Below are 16,393 nucleotides of genomic sequence, written 5' to 3' on the forward strand. Positions count from 1 at the left end.
ATCTTACTTTACAGACCAATTATTTTACTACAAGTAAATTCATACACCCATTTTTGTATGTTTATAAAATTCAAATTGAGAATTGGATGATCCAGCGTTTCTAACATTCAACAAAATGCAGTTAGGATATACTTAGTTAATCATACAGAGTTCTTAAAAACTAGAGCTTCTTGCATATTGAAAGCACTGGAAAATTTGTTCACTGGTACATAGCTGAAGTCTGTTATAAATATCAAACCTTTGTCCAGCAAGTAATAGAAACTTACATCTCCAACAGCCACCTCAATTGTTAATGAAACATGATATAACTGGAGTTCAGGTGAGTCTGTTAAATGCCCTTAAAAGATGGCAGTCAAGAATTAGATAAGTGATTCTTTTCCTAACCTTAGGGCAATTTAAGTAAGTGACCACTACACAGTGATTTCCTGTTGAGAGAGACATTATGAAGGTGATATCCAGAAGCTTCAATTTTAGTCTGGCATATTTTATTATAGGATTCTGGATTCCTCTCTAGCACAAGGCAACTGATTCAGACATCTCTCTACATCATGTGGTGCTTATTTGATGTTACAAATATAAGCTTTGCTTAGAGGGCCAGCAAGCCAGCTTAATGGCTACTTGATGTAGAAAGTAAGTGTATGCCTATAATGAAAGAAAATAAATTAAAATAATATTTTCCATAGGATATATAAAAATATATTTTTGTCACTCAGTAGCAACAACCATGTTCGAAGTATTAAATAACCATAAATAATTATGTTGCTTTGCTGATTAGCTCACTTCAGCTATTACAAGGTTATGTAATTTTAAACAGAGTGAATTTCTGTTCATTACTCGACTGCTAGAAGCTAATAAACACTAAGGAATTTTTTTTGCATGTTCTTCTACTTCCATCACAGAACACAATTCAAAAAAGATCCATTTCTCTGCTTTAGTGCTAGGTATACCTTTTAAAATGTTACTGTGTGTCTCAAACTGTGGAAGTCACTTGATAGTTTTATAATGCTGGCCATAAGTTTCATTTGGGCACCCAACATTCAGAACTACAGATCACACATGAGGCATTGTGAAGTATGTTAGTTTCTGGATAGTTACAGATTTGTATTCTTGACCTCATAGTATCTTTTTTTTTTAACCCCAGACAGCATCCAAATATCAGATGTTACATGCTTACTGAAGACATTGCAACAAGAAAGAAAAAAAATCCAGAAGCCAGGGGGCAGCAATATTTCTATATATAAATATTTTGAAAGAATGATGGCATTTTAAGAACTAAAAATCTTTCGAAGTAATTGAAGTTTTGCATATATAAATAAGACAAAAAAATATTCCCCCCCCCTCGGGAAAAGCTTATTACCTGACCTTGCTAGGGACTCATTTCTTCCCCAGACTAAATACTGTAAATACAGAATCACAGAATCACAGAATCCCAAGGGTTGGAAGGGACCTAAAAAGATCATCTAGTCCAACCCCCCTGCAAGAGCAGGGTAACCTACAGTACATCACACAGGAACTTGTCCAGGCGGGCCTTGAATATCTCCAGTGTAGGAGACTCCACAACCCCCCTGGGCAACCTGTTCCAGTGCTCTGTCACTCTTACAGTAAAGAAGTTCTTCCTGATGTTAACGTGGAACTTCCTATGCTCCAGTTTACACCCATTGCCCCTTGTCCTATCACTGGATATCACTGAAAAAAGCCTAGCTCCATCATCCTGACACCTACCCTTTACATATTTGTAAACATTGATGAGGTCACCCCTCAGTCTCCTCTTCTCCAAGCTAAAGAGACCCAGCTCCCTCAGCCTCTCCTCATAAGGGAGATGTTCCACTCCCTTAATCATCTTTGTGGCTCTGCGCTGGACTCCTTCAAGCAATTCCCTGTCCTTCTTGAATTGAGGGGCCCAGAACTGGACACAATATTCCAGATGCGGCCTCACCAAGGCTGAGTAGAGGGGGAGGAGAACCTCTCTTGACCTACTAACCACTCCCTTTCTAATGCACCCTAAGATGCCATTTGCCTTCTACCTGACAGCTTGAATTTTATATCACTCTAGGGATAGGGAAAAGACAGTGCTGCTGGTGATGTGACTGCAGTGATGGGTGAAGCTCCCAAGACACACACTTGCCTTATAAGCTACTGCTTCTTGGGCTGAAGCCCAGACAGTGAGAAGGCGGCCATCTGACACAGGAAACATGACTCTCATTTTATTCCTGGGAAGCAGGAGTTAGAAAAGATCATAGAATACCAGGCTGGAAGGGACCTAAAGGATCATCTGGTCTAACCTTTCTAGGCAATGCATGACCTTAACTACATGTCCCACCACCATGTTCAGCCAAATCTTAAAAGTGTCTAGTCTGTTAACGGATTACTCGGTTATACTCTTAAAAAGATGGGCTAGACCTTCTAGTTTTTCCTTTTAAACATGAATGGAGAAAGGTGTTAAAGAAGTTTTGCCTTCAAACCTGAAGAGTCGCAGGTCGTTGGAAAAGCTCTGGCTCATCAAGTGAAGCTCAGGAAGAATAGCTCACAGCCACTTCTGTCTGTGGTGCAAGCAGTGCCCTAATTTCTCATCCTGTCTCTAGGCTCTTCCTTTTACACTTCAAGATTTGGGGCTGGGACAATTCTAGCAAAGCTACTACTTTGTGGCTGTGTGCTTTTGAACACCTTGAGGAAGGGAAGGAAGGCAGTCACTCCAATGGCAGTAGAGTTCACAAGTTAAAGAAAGGAGCTCCTGTTCAGAAACAGCTGTGGAAAAACCAGTCCTCTGCAGCCGAGGAGAGAAGAGGATTTTCCTTCCTGCTGCCTCATGAAGGCACAGAAACTAAGCCATAGGTATATAACATAGGAATGATGAGTTTCCAGTTCACTCCACACTTTAAAGTACACCTGGCCAAGACCCTGTTTCATGGCAAACCAGCATTTCCTCCACAAAGGAACAAATGCCTAGTAAAGCAATTATTGAATGCTGAATTAGTAACGATGTATTTATATCCCATTTCTTGGCAGTACTGCTTATGCAATTGTCCGTTATCAGGTTCAGTTAGCCGGTCTGATTAGCCTATTGCCATGGCCAATTCCCATAGCAGTTATTGTCAGCTTCTGCCTGTTTTCTTTGCCTGACAGAACTAGACATAGAGTCAGCTCCTATATGGTCAGAAACAACATGACATGGATTAATAAAAGGAGATGTGTGAAGATAACTAAAATACTGCTGGAAGCAAATATCCTTTTGCAGAACTCAATATCATAATCTTGAACACAACCAGCCTGAAAAAAACATGGCAAGGTTGTTCCTAAATCTTAATTTTGTACATGTCAGCTGTTGCGAAGCCATCTGCTAAGCCAGCTGTTTCTGGAATATATAACAATTTCTTAGAGTATATATTTAGTCTCAAAGTTACAATGTTTTTGCCCTCCTTCCTGTGTTTCTCAATTTATTTCTTCAGCATGATTACCAGATGCAGGTTGGTATCAGCCATATCTTCTTTAATATCATACACAAAACAAAAGATCGTATGAAGATCATATGTATTTTTTGATTATTAACAATATTTTTTTTCTAGAGTTCAAACTTAGCAAGATTAGCAACACTGAGGTATTAAAAATGACAAAGTTTGAACAAATATTATGATGCTTCCATATCCACATACACACATAACAAATACTTATCATGAATACAACTTTGCCAAATCTAATTGTAACAGTAATCTTTTTACTAGTATTCTGCACAGCACCATGAATTTAAATTCCTTGGAGCCAGCAGGCACAACACAGAATAAAAAACAATTTCCTTCAGGCACTGCAATATGCACCATGAAAGTTTATGTCAATCCTAAATTCTGGATTCCTAGGTCTGCCCAACACAACTCCCCGTCCTCTGGTGACATTGGTATTTGTACAATTGTGTTGACTGCTCAGCTGGCTAATCTGATCTAAAGCTAAGCCTACAAAAAAGGAGAGCTGATGACACAGATGAAATAAAATTCAACAGTTTCAGACCTATTCCAATGACTTCTCAGAAATGCTGGGAAACTGCTTCTGTAAAAATAAGGCCTGAGCAAAGAAAGGATAGTTGAGAGGCCGGTTACATCTCAAAGTATCACCAGGCAGTGCTTAGAGCCCTGTGTTACTGTTGCCTGTGCTGTACCTCACTTCCTGATTTGTGATTTTTAGTTTGTGATTATTCTGACAAGCACTAAATTGACAAACACACAACACTGCTAATGATACCACAGCAGATAATTTCTTCTTGGGAGCAAACAGATCTTTACCAACTCAGCATTTCAACAAACAGATTTGAAATGAAGTTCTGTTGAGACTTGTCATTTGCTACTTGGAAAACAAAGCTGTTGATGTATAGCATCTTCATTCTGTAAAAGCATTTCTGAGTTTCCAGTTATATGTGCTTACTGAAATTCAGAATAGAAAGGGGTACAGATTATATTATGAATTTGTCATGTAAAGTAAGTCCAGAGATTTTAAATCTTAAGTTAAAAAATGAGAAACTGCAGCCAGCATTATAAAAGATATTTTAATTTTTTATTACCTACATCATATAACTTTATTTAGACCATGATATTCGCATACTACTCATATTTTTTATTAACATTAAAAAAAGCCTTACTTGTTTGCAACCAAACGCATCACTGTCCAGTCTTTTGGAAACATCTCTGGTCGTATTAGTATCCGAAATACAGTGAAAATCTGCAGCAGGAAATCCTTGGAAGGAAAAGAAGAAGTCAGATGTCTTTGCTGCTTTAAAAAGAGCAGTGAGCTTTAAAAATATTTCAATCAGAGACAAAAATTCCTTATAGAAATAGCAGAATTGCATTTATTTTCAACATAAACCTCTGTTTATTGATACAGAAGAAAGCTTCAAATAGTGATTTAATTATTTTTTATTAATAGGAGGAAAATAATTTAATTTGCCATTTGATTGACAGCAACACATAAGAGAAATGTCAAAGATGCATTTGGTTTCCACCCATACACTTCCACAAATGTGATCCCGAGAACAATCTGCAAATCAAAAAAGCACTTTGCAAACACTACAGGGTTTGAGTTTCTCCTTAATCATGCCAGGTTTTCATCACTTTCAGAATTTATTCTGGAAGTGACATTATTTGCTGGGAAAGAGAGGGAGCGTAAGGACAATTTTATCATTGGATTTGCAAAGCCCAGAGAATTCAAATGTGATGCCCAGGCCCCTGAACTGTTATTGCAGCTGGCTGGGTGTATGGAGGTCATTTAACCATTCTGCCTCATTTGCTGAATCTGTAAAAATAGTGAACACATGTGGGCTATTCTGAATGTAGAAATCACTGCTTAAGAGCTTTAAGCATTATCATGTCCTATTCCATTCAATTCGCTAATAAACAACTGAACTATTCCTCTCCATGCATAATTTTTCAGATTTTCTTTACACAAATAAAATTACCAACAAAGGTAATACTTCTAATGGCCCATCCTGATTGCATATAGAACAGCCAGTATTTTTTTTAGTAAACGAAACAGAGCTTTTGACATCATAAAGAACATGAGGCGAGTGACATAACATGCCTAGCAGAAGCAGTGTGGTACCTGACCTTGAAATCACTGATTCTGCCCACGCCACTGGTAGAGTTAGCCTGAAACACTGATGTGATGAAGATACAAACAAAGGATACCAAATAATTTTGAACACCAAAATATATTCTCAACTACATTTATCAATGTGTAGATGACTGGCATTGCACAACAGATGTCTTTCATTAGAGAATCACTGTAAAGAGGGACGAATGCAGGCACACGGAAAGGCAGCTGAGATCCCTGCACCCACCCACCAGAGAAGATTACATAAAAGTGACAACCTGTTTTCTGAGCAAGATGCCAAAAATTATCTGTATTAAAGAGTATAAACGATACTCATTGCAGATAACACAGTGTTTGAATGCAGATGACCAGCTTTACAAATAAACAAGTAGCTCTACAAGCAACACATTTATGCCGGACTGCCTTCCTATAGCTTTGCACCTTGTACTTAAATTTTAACACTTCTGCCTTCTCTTATTTCCTTTAGGGGTTACCTTTCTTCATTGTGTTGTAAACACTGCAGCTCTGTGCCATACTCCCAGCAATATGGCAATGCCCTGAATGCTGCTGCAGGTCACCTCACAATAATGTCACAAATTCTCCCATATCCCATTTTTACCCTGCCTGTTGTCCAGTCAAAATACATGTTCATGCTGTTAGGGAACTGACTGGCTGCTGAGCTGAAGAGCCCAAATGGCTGCTGTTGGGAACCCAAGCAATGATCTGAGGACTTTAAAGCCAAGGGCTGCATGAGGTTTAAACTTGGTTCCTTTGAGACCCATGGGCCACTGCCAAAGCCTGCTGAAATTCAGGCATTCAGCCTGCTGAAAGTTGAAGCATTCAGCTGCTTCAAAAGTCAGTAAGAAAACAATGTCAGAGAGAAAAATCATACATACTTAATTTCTTTAGGTATCTTGGCTAAAACCAGAGTACCATGCAAACTTCAAACCAAAGCAAATATAGGCACTGAATCATTTTGAATCATTAACACCAGGCTAATTATTTCTAATTTTAACAGAAAAATAAAATAGAAAATTGTGTCAGTTTAGTAACAAGTAATATTAGATATAAAATGTGAATTTGAACGCCCAAGTAGGACTGCAGATCTCTGTTACAGTACATACTGAAACCAAACAAAATGAAGTATTATTCAAACCTGAAATAAAACTGATACTGGTAACTGGTAAAAAACTTTGGAAAAACCAGTCAATTGTAAGATTTTCAAGATACAACTCTTAAGCTTCTATTAACAGAATTAATCTGTAGCTAACTTTTAGTTTTCATTTTTTAGTTTCTCTATATTTGATGATACATTTCCCTAGGATTCTATTAGAAGCATTAAAATAATCAAAGGTTAGAATGTCAGTTGACTAGTCTGATACTTTGACATTAATGTAATGGCACCCTTCATGTGTCAGTACTGCTCATTGACATTCAGCATCAGTGTTCGCTCTCAAGGGACCCACCTCCAAGTAGCAATTCCATAAAATGTTTTGGTTATCATTCTAGTGCCTGGCATTTTATATGATGCAATCACTCATTTTTGTTTCATGATCCAAATATCACAAGACATTACCATGAAGCACCATTCATGGAAGATCAATTTTGTAACTGTATTTCGAACCATTTCTTTTGCACTAACCTATTGTCTTTCATAGTTGTATCTGCTCTGCTGAACACATCATAATGATTTAGTAACAGATTTTAACATTTAAAAAACATTTTTGCCCACAGTATATGTGAACTAACGGTTGGTTGAGTACAGATATAATTAATGTCTCATATGCCTTCTATCTTAGGAGACAGCAAGGGAGTAATTTTGTCCTTTTACGTAGTCTAAATACCATCTCTTAATATTCCTACCTAGTGTACATAGATTCTAGTATTATCTTACACCACTTAATATCACAGTATCACAGTTCGGTTTCCTTTGGCAGTAATATTTGCTTGATGAAATTATCAAACTCTGATTAAGAGAGAAACTTGACCTTCTGAAAGACTTCATTTAACCAAAAACTGCCTTGCAATTTCCTTCACATTTTCCTGTATGCATGTAAAATCCTCTGTAAAGCAGGTCAGACTTTTCACTGGATCTCTAAGAGTGTGTGCATCATTTTAGTTTGGGTCAATAGTCCACTTTGAAGCTCACTGCTTGATCATCCATTGCTTTGGTTCATACTGCAGACTTAGTAAGTAGTGGTATCAAGTCTTTCTAGAGCATCCTAGAGTTTTTTTGCAGAATACCATAGTGCCCATAAGAAAGAAGATGGTTTGCCATTGGGCTGTCTGTGCTCAGACAACTCATCCATCCTGTGGCCAGCTTCTTTTCCAGATCTTTCCTTCACTGCTTTGTCAAGCTACATAAGAAGCCACTCAAATATTTGTTTCAGAGATAGCCCTCTGCCTCAGCACTCATCCTTTCTGAAGCCCCATGCATAAGCAGATGACCCTGCATAATAGCAGGGGAAGGGTGGTGGCCAGAATTGAGCTTCGCCACCAGAGACATTCTCCATGCCTTACAGACCTTGCACAGCCTGTATCTAAGTGGTCATTAGAGAACAGTGGAATAAATAGCACTTGGTGACAGAGCTTGGCACCCACCAGGTTCCTTTGGCTGGATGACAGGGATCAGAAACCTAGTAAAGTTTATGTTTATACCTATGAATTATTAGCTTTTTCTTCATCAGATCTCTCCTGTATATTTATTTCTCCACATTATGTAGGGTACGCTGCCAATGGATAAAAACTAGGCCTTCTGGCAGGTACCTATCTTTATGTTTTCTTTTAAGCTATTACGTAAAAACTCAACACATATCAACAAAAACCACCTTGCTGGGCTCAAAGCTGCACTGTGCTAACATATACTGTTTTTCTCAGTCACGTTCCCACTTCTCCTATTTATAACTTCCACCATTACCTTTTGTCATAAATTATATCCAAGCTTTTTTGTATCTGCCTACAAAGGCGCCTCTGTTCTACAGATTGCTGCAAAATATATTTACTAGAAGATGATGGTATTTTGTGGTAAGCAAAAGGAGACATCTTTAATATTGAAAGATAAAAGGAAGCATTTAAAATTACTGCCTCATTAAATTCAATGTTTCAAAAAGTGAGTGAAGTATTTATTGTCTCTGCTGCTACCACTCAGACATGAATTTTCTGTCATTTCTTCGCTTGCATGTTTTCAAACATAAAATGCTTCTTCTGTCTTCTGCTTTGTGTGGCAAAAACCTGACTCTCTTAAAGAAATTACTAAAATATAAACAGTCACCATGTCAATTACTTAAACTAAATATATTTACAAAATACAGAAAATATTTCCATAAACAACCACTTGTTTAAAGCATCACTCGGATGCATGTTGTGCAAAAGTGTGTACATGTCATTCCTTCAAAGTCTCCATTTCGCTATACTGTGATTAGCAAGCTGGAAACAGGCTCTAATAATTTTGGTATAGACTTTTTTTTTTAAGTTAAGAACTTCAAATATATTTGGATAGAACGAATGGCAGCCTCCATTCCCTTTTTAAAAGTCCTTACACAAGGGAATTTTTGTTTGGAGAAGCAGTTTGGGGAGGGGTATTTTTTTAACCATGTCAGAAATGCTGTGCAAACATGCATTCATGTATGCACTTGACAGTAACCTTGAGAATGAGTCTGGAAGAAATTAAAAATACCTTGTAATATCAATGCCTAATTGTTCATAGAGATGGTTAATCATAAACAGAGGTAGTCAAAGCAAAAAAGCACAGCAGAGAGCAATTTAGAAGCCTGGATTACACACTGGTAAATCCCTTGCAGAGACTGTATCAGATTTGTAGCTTGTATGTGGATTACAGAAGACCCAGTCCACTTTGACATCACTGATCAGGGAGCAAAAAGAGGATTCAAAAATACAGCAAGTTGATGGTAGTTACCACTGAAGCTTAAATCCCAAAGGTACATACTAGCCACAAGATCAACCATGGCTACTAGCTCAGCCTCTATAAGCCTCTGAGATGAAAAAAAGTTTTATTACAGGTGCTTTTGACCTCCTGAATCTTCATTTAGTCCTACTGATGTCACTTCCTAAGACGCATATTTTAAAGCAGCATAAAATACCAACAAAGTGCCACACTTAGCAACCAGAAAAATAGAGAGGTAAGTTGCAAGAAAATTCAGATAGCCTAAGTCATATGCAATCATCTTGTGATTAACAGCAGTGTCAGACTCACACACTAGCTCTTATCCTTTCCTATTGCTCTCAGTTACACACATTTGTATGATATCTGATATTTCCAATATATTATTTAAGACTCAGAAGACAAGCAATGCTGCATTAATGATGATTGACCTCCTGCCACTGAATCATTGGTGGAGATGATGCTGATTTGAGGAGATCTGAATGGAAACAAATTCTGGACTTGAGTTCTTAAGACCTCTGTTTTGATAGCTGATGACACTGGCTGCAGCTGATTTCCATATGTCTCTGTATAATAGTAGGATATGTGCGTGGGGGGAATATAAATCTGTCAAATCAGCACCATTCAAGCACTAATTCTACAGAGTTTTCATGTTCTAGAATCAAGAAAGTTGAAACAAATTCAACACTGTATTTCATAGATACATCAAATGAAAACAAAGCTTGAAACCTCTAGGAAATATAAAAATCTAGGAATCTATGAATATAGACTTACTCAGAACCCAAACAAAACAGAAAATGTTTTCAGAAAAAAAATGCCTAGGCTCCACAACATATACTAAAAAATGCCTAAGGACAGCAACTATGCTACGTGAAAACAGATGTTCTAATACTACTATAAAAGTCATCCACCCTATGTAACTTGACGTAGCACTCTTAAATCATGACAACTTCTTAGCATCATTTTCTATCCTTCAAGTTCAATATAACCATCTCACTACAAAGAAAAGGCACTCACGAATGGTAAACTCTCTTCAAAACAGCTTTAAACAGCTATCAGGAATTTTAAGGAAATCTGAAATTGCACCATGATTAGACTCCCCTTTTCAGGGCAGTATTTCAGTTTATCAGATGGTAATTTAAGAGTAACATCTAAAACTATACTACCACACTAGGAAGCTAGTGTGATACTAGTGTGAATAATTACTCTCCCATCTAGGTTCACTGGCTGAATATGGGAATAAGTGATTGCTCAAAATTTCTTGCGTGGATCAAATCTGGTACCGGGTAAGTTTTTCAGGGTCTAGCAGAGTGGAAGTCTTGTTGATATCTTTATGCAGGAAACATCAACTTATTAAAAAAAAAAATCCACCTCCCTCCTCCAAAGCAGAATTAAAAATGCTGTATCACCATGAACCCATGAACCCGGTAACTGCATCAATGAAATTGGTCGAAGTTGCCCTGAAAAGCTCTGCAGCTACTCTCTTTCATGATCAAACAGGCCAGAGAGACATTACAAGTCTGACAGGTCCTCCTTCCAACACACTCGCTGCACAGCTAAGAAAAACTGAGAGTTAGTTAAATATGCATTTCTCAAGCTGCATGTTTGCCATTGCCATATATATTTCAACGAATGAATAAACAAAGTATAGTAAACCAGACAAAAAGCCCAATTGCCTGACAAGAAGAATCAAGCAGAACTGTGTAACCTTAGATTGATATCATCCTTAAAACAGGCTTGGAGGTTGAGTTTATAGCTTTAAAGAAATTATATAGTCCCCCCTCTATCCCTGTTCTTATCTCCTGTCATTGCAGAAGCAACAGAATCCTCACCCCACTGTAAGACGACCTGAGCACACAAGAAAGCCCAAGAAGAAGTTAGCTAATCTGAAAACAAGATCTCATTTATATACTCAAGTGTTTCACCAAAGCACTGGAGTATCTCTTAAAGGGAGATAAATTAAAGAGAAATAAAAAGAGACCTGAAGAGGTGGAAAAACAATTCTGTTACTTACCCTCAGATCTTCCTTCGTGTTGAAGCTATCGAGAAGCTGTTGGTAATGTCTATCAGTCATCTGTCGCAAGAGTGACAACAAACAGGAGACAAATTCCCCCTATTCAGATAAGACAAAAATAGAAATATTATGATGATTTCTGCACCTGAGCTTAAACTGTCATATTATAAGCACTTAAAAATAATTAACAAATGCAAGGAAATTAATCTACAATCAGGCTCCACATTTTGTGAAAATACATGAATTTCATTATAAACTTCCTTCCCATATAAAGAATGATTTTTCATCAAATGCAGTTTACTTGCTTAGCAAAATATTTGAAAGAGTTCCAGAAAAGCTAAACCAGTAAAATTTTGTTTTGTGATTTGTTTCCCTTTTATCTGTTTTTAAACAGATTATTTAGATTACTAAAATCACAACCTCTTAGTCAACTCAGCTTTGAAACAAATACAAACAAAAATAATTTTGCAACAATTCTGGGAAGAATGCTCCTGTTTTCCTTTAGGGAAAAAAATAATGGAGTCAGCTGTGAACATTTCAAAGCATTTTTTCATCACAAACCCCAATATTTGTCAAAAAGAAAACTCATTAATTCAATTGCAATTCATTGAGGTTCTGAGAAACTGAACTTCTGAGATCTGACATCAATAAAGATTAATTTTAATTTGATTGTTTTCTGATAGCTCTTTACATGCAAATGCATTTTTCTTAAGGAAATCCAAAGGTCTAAATCACTGACATCCTAAAGCAGAAGTTTCACTTTCACCATTGCATTAAATTCACTGTTTTTCAGTGCAACATCTGTAACACTGACACCCAAAAGCCATGTCTTCCTTGCGCTCAGTTTAAAGCATCACATCTATTTTGCAGGTTATCAATCATCTAACAAGATTCCTCACTGCCGAGTGAAATGGTACCAAGGTACCAACACTCCTTGAGATGAAAGAAATGGTGCTGTCATGGCAGTGTATGGCCTGATGCTGCCTGATTTTACGCTGGTTGTTTATGCTGCTGCTTTGTGCAGAAAAACAGCAACATGTGGGCTTCAGATCACAGTGAAATGAGTTTGGGACTATGATGAGGAAGACTATATCTGATGGAAAAGTATGATGGAATTTTATCCCGTGTGCTGCCATGAAACATCTCACAAAGAGTAATTTGTGATACATGCAGCTTGAAATAATGGTAACATACTGGAACAGACTCTACTGCTGTACTCATATTGAGTACTTTATCATACTTGCTCTACAAATAGTTCCAAGAATCTGGCTCCGTGTGTTGCCATAAGCTCATACTGCATGATGTTTCTACATAAATGTATGTAATTGCCTTATGCTGTGCTCTGAGTCACTTCCACATTAAGTATGCTTTGAGAGCCTGTGGTGACAATAACATGGCTTTTCTGATGCATAAAAAGGAAATTTTGCAACTTGAAATCACTTCCAGAGACTAATTTTTTGGTGGTGTGAACGAATTAGGCTGTCGTGGTGTTTTATGAAAACGTAATCTGCAAGCAAGTGGATATCTTAGAAGAAACCAGTAAGATCAGAGCTTTGCTACACTAACAATCTAATACTGCAAAACTTACTTCAGTTTAGATTTTCTTGTGATAGCCTGATATGCCACAAAGCATACGATTGTAATTTGCAATTTAAAGAAAAAAACATCCAGCTCTTAGATGTATAGCCCTGCTGAATCACAGTGATTAAAGAATGGTGTTATCTTACTACAGAGCTTGGTCAGCCTCATAAAACACTTTATATGGTTTGTTCTCTGTGGGATAAAGTAAAACAAACAAACAAAAAAGTAACCCCACGTTTCTTCCACAGCTATTAAATGCTTATGAAACGTTTGATCTCAGGAAATTCTCATTTGAAAAGCAACCATATATTCATTAACTAAAACTGTTACAGTGTAAAAAACCTGGGTAATTAATTAATTAATGAAGCATACAATGAGATGTAAATCACACAGCATGGTGCAGAAAATCTTACCCCCTCAGCTTATACTGGGGTTATAGTCCATGCCATATTAGAACTGATTTGCCCTTCAAAAGCAAACTTTGAACCTTTCTGAAAACAAAGCAAAATGAAACCTCATATTGTTTGATCAATGCTCATCATAGGCTTTCTGTAAATGCCTGCATCTCAACCTTCTAATTCCCATGAGATGTTATAGCAGGTTAACCAAAACATCATTTGTTAATCTTCTAAAGGCATCCTCCATGCTCTACTTCATGTGATAGAAATGAAGGTCAACTGCTCAGCCCTGAGAACAACAAAATGCCTTTCAATTAATAAATTTGGATTTGTCCAAGTTAGCATCACAGATGCTGCAGGCATTTTAGAGCTGTTTCATTATGTAAAAATGTATGCATTTTTAGAAGTAAAATATTATTGACTGATAATCTTGTGTTTTCAGGAATTCAAACTTAAGCAGTTTCAGAAAACTATTAATTTTGTCAGCAAAAGAAGCATAATGAAATAATTCCTGACCTGAAACAGTTTCAAAAAAAATTGTGTCTTTTGAATTTTTTTTTTTTTTATAGTCACAATTTAGAAGTAAATTTAATTAAGAAAATATTACTGATTCCACTGAAAATAAACAAGGTGCAAAAAAGGATTTTTTTGTTCTCATTTTCTGTTTCATAAACAAAATCTTAACATTGTGAATTGCAATGGAAAGACAACATTGTTACGAATCTAATAGTCCGAGCAGTGACAACTGTGAGATATTTCATTATAAGAAACTTACAGTCACATCTTGAAACTGGAGGCGCATAGCAGAGCCTGATGGCTGTGGTCGGCTGGTGATCTCCAGTATGGTCCTTAACAGAATATCAAGCAGGCTGTTTACTATCACATCAATTTCTTCCAGGACAGATTTTTCCTTAAATAGTAAATAAAACATTTCAGATTTTAGAATAGAAAGATGACCACAGTAATTTTGCCTTTGATGTCATTTTAGAAACAAATTATAGTTCTACTACAAATGTGACATTAAAGAAACAAGGACTATTCTCTAATTAAAATACTGATTAATTCTATCGTTTTTTTTCTTTAACAGTTTTTAATTAATTACATTGAACTGAAGTATAGAGGACAGTTACGGGATGGACTTTGACTATGTAAGCGTTCATCAAATTAGCATAGTTCTGTTTTCAATTAATGTTTAGAAGAAAGCAGGAAATAATATAGGAGAAATTTGGGGTGAGATTTTTATAGGTAACGCCCATATATATTCTGGGGAAATTGCCAAGAGAGGCTTAAATTCAAAAACGCAGAATTCTGCTTTCACACTTCAAAACTATCACCAGAAACAAGCAGATGGTGATCAACCTTCAAGACCTGTTTCAGCAGTAAAGACCAGCTACATTGCTTCCCATCAGCTGAGTAGCACAAACAAATTAGTCATTTATATAAGCCTACAACTGCTTGTACTCCACATCAATACAAAGGAACCAAAGTGCTCACCACTAAAAGAGACCGCGAATACCTTAATTACACACATGAAACACTTGATGAAGTCAAGCTTAGTCACTTTTCCTTTTTAATTCAGATGGAAATACATTTTCTCTGCTTCAACAATGTTTTCTGTCTCCACTGCAGCAAGACAACACCATCTTAATCTGAGCGATTTTATCCATGATTTAAGATGACATTTCTTTGCAGAAAGAAACACTTGATAATCAAATGCACACAACCAAACTAAAACTCAGCTGACAAACAGATCATTCAACTTTGCTGACATCGAGGTGTAGGAGTGATTTATCTATTTATTTTGCTTCCTACACACCCAAAGCATATTGTTTGTAACTAAAACTCCATATTCCTGTTTGGACTCCAGTGTGCTGTCACGGGTGTGTTCTTTGTTACTCCATCTAGTACCAAACAACTGTCAACTTTGCTGCTTAGGAAGGCAGACAGTATACAATGTATTTAGGAACTGAAACATGGGGACTGATGCACAAACTATTAGAATGGCCGATGATCTGAATTTTCAAAGCTGCCTGACTGCCAATTCAGTTGTTCCCTCAATCTTTAAATTATCTTGATTATCTTGGAATGAAGCAATGAAAAATCATATCAAAGTCACCAAGTTGTTAATACTCTCAATGTCTGCAAGAATACTAAAAACAGTAGCTGCATATCATGAACATTACAGAGAATGTTATGTAGACATCCACTCACTGTGCACGTCTGGGTTGGTGACTCCAAATGAAAGGTCTCCTGACATTAAGACCAGACATGTAAGCCTTTCTCCCAATCCAAACCCACAGCTATGCTTTATCATTTAGCACTTTATCTTGTGATAAGCTCTAACACTAATCCAGGAGCAGCTGCAATGAAAAAGTTGTTATAGTGCCAAAGGCGCAAGCCACTTCCATATCAAATCACTGATAGATCAACTTTAACTGCTGACAGTGATATGAAATGAAGAAAGACATAGAACAGTTGTCACTAATGCATTACAGTGTAATGTACTCTGGCCTCCATATGCATGTACTGCACCAACTATGGGTAATGTTCAGTTTTAATTGTCTTATATCCCTTTGCCTGTCAGAACTTATCATCATCTTCGTATTTGCAATACACCTATCTAAACTAGCTCTCATATGCAGCTTTCACAGATCAATTTGCAAATGCAAACATCAGAAACTGGCCACAAAGTTTATCAGCTAACAACCAAGGGCAATTCCCCTTGCAATACTGAGATCAATCTATTTACCTATATCATCCCTGTGTCCTCTATGACTAATCAGCCCACAATTGAAAATGCCTCCAAGAGAAACTGGACATTTTCTATCCAACACAACACTCAAAAAGAGTCAAATCTTGGCAGAACACTATGCACTACAATTAAAATATTCTTGCATGGAAGAAAAGGCTCATGAGAAATCAAAATGA

At 36.9% G+C, this 16,393-nt stretch overlaps 1 protein-coding gene across 3 annotated transcripts in view; it reads right to left on the reverse strand.

The window, feature by feature from the left end:
- The window catches only part of DOCK4 (dedicator of cytokinesis 4), a 265,386-nt gene that overhangs the window by 54,475 nt on the left and 194,518 nt on the right, over window positions 1-16,393 (reverse strand). For all 3 annotated transcript variants that reach the window (XM_065695089.1, XM_065695013.1, XM_065695172.1), the window contains exons 25-27: window positions 14,241-14,375; window positions 11,487-11,585; window positions 4,625-4,719 (exon numbers count right to left, since the gene is read on the reverse strand). In XM_065695089.1, coding sequence (XP_065551161.1) covers window positions 4,625-4,719; window positions 11,487-11,585; window positions 14,241-14,375 — 329 coding nt within the window. The remainder of the gene's footprint in view (window positions 1-4,624; window positions 4,720-11,486; window positions 11,586-14,240; window positions 14,376-16,393) is intronic.

The sequence above is a fragment of the Lathamus discolor genome, chromosome 1, assembly GCF_037157495.1.
Source record: "Lathamus discolor isolate bLatDis1 chromosome 1, bLatDis1.hap1, whole genome shotgun sequence".
Lineage (NCBI taxonomy): Eukaryota > Metazoa > Chordata > Aves > Psittaciformes > Psittacidae > Lathamus > Lathamus discolor.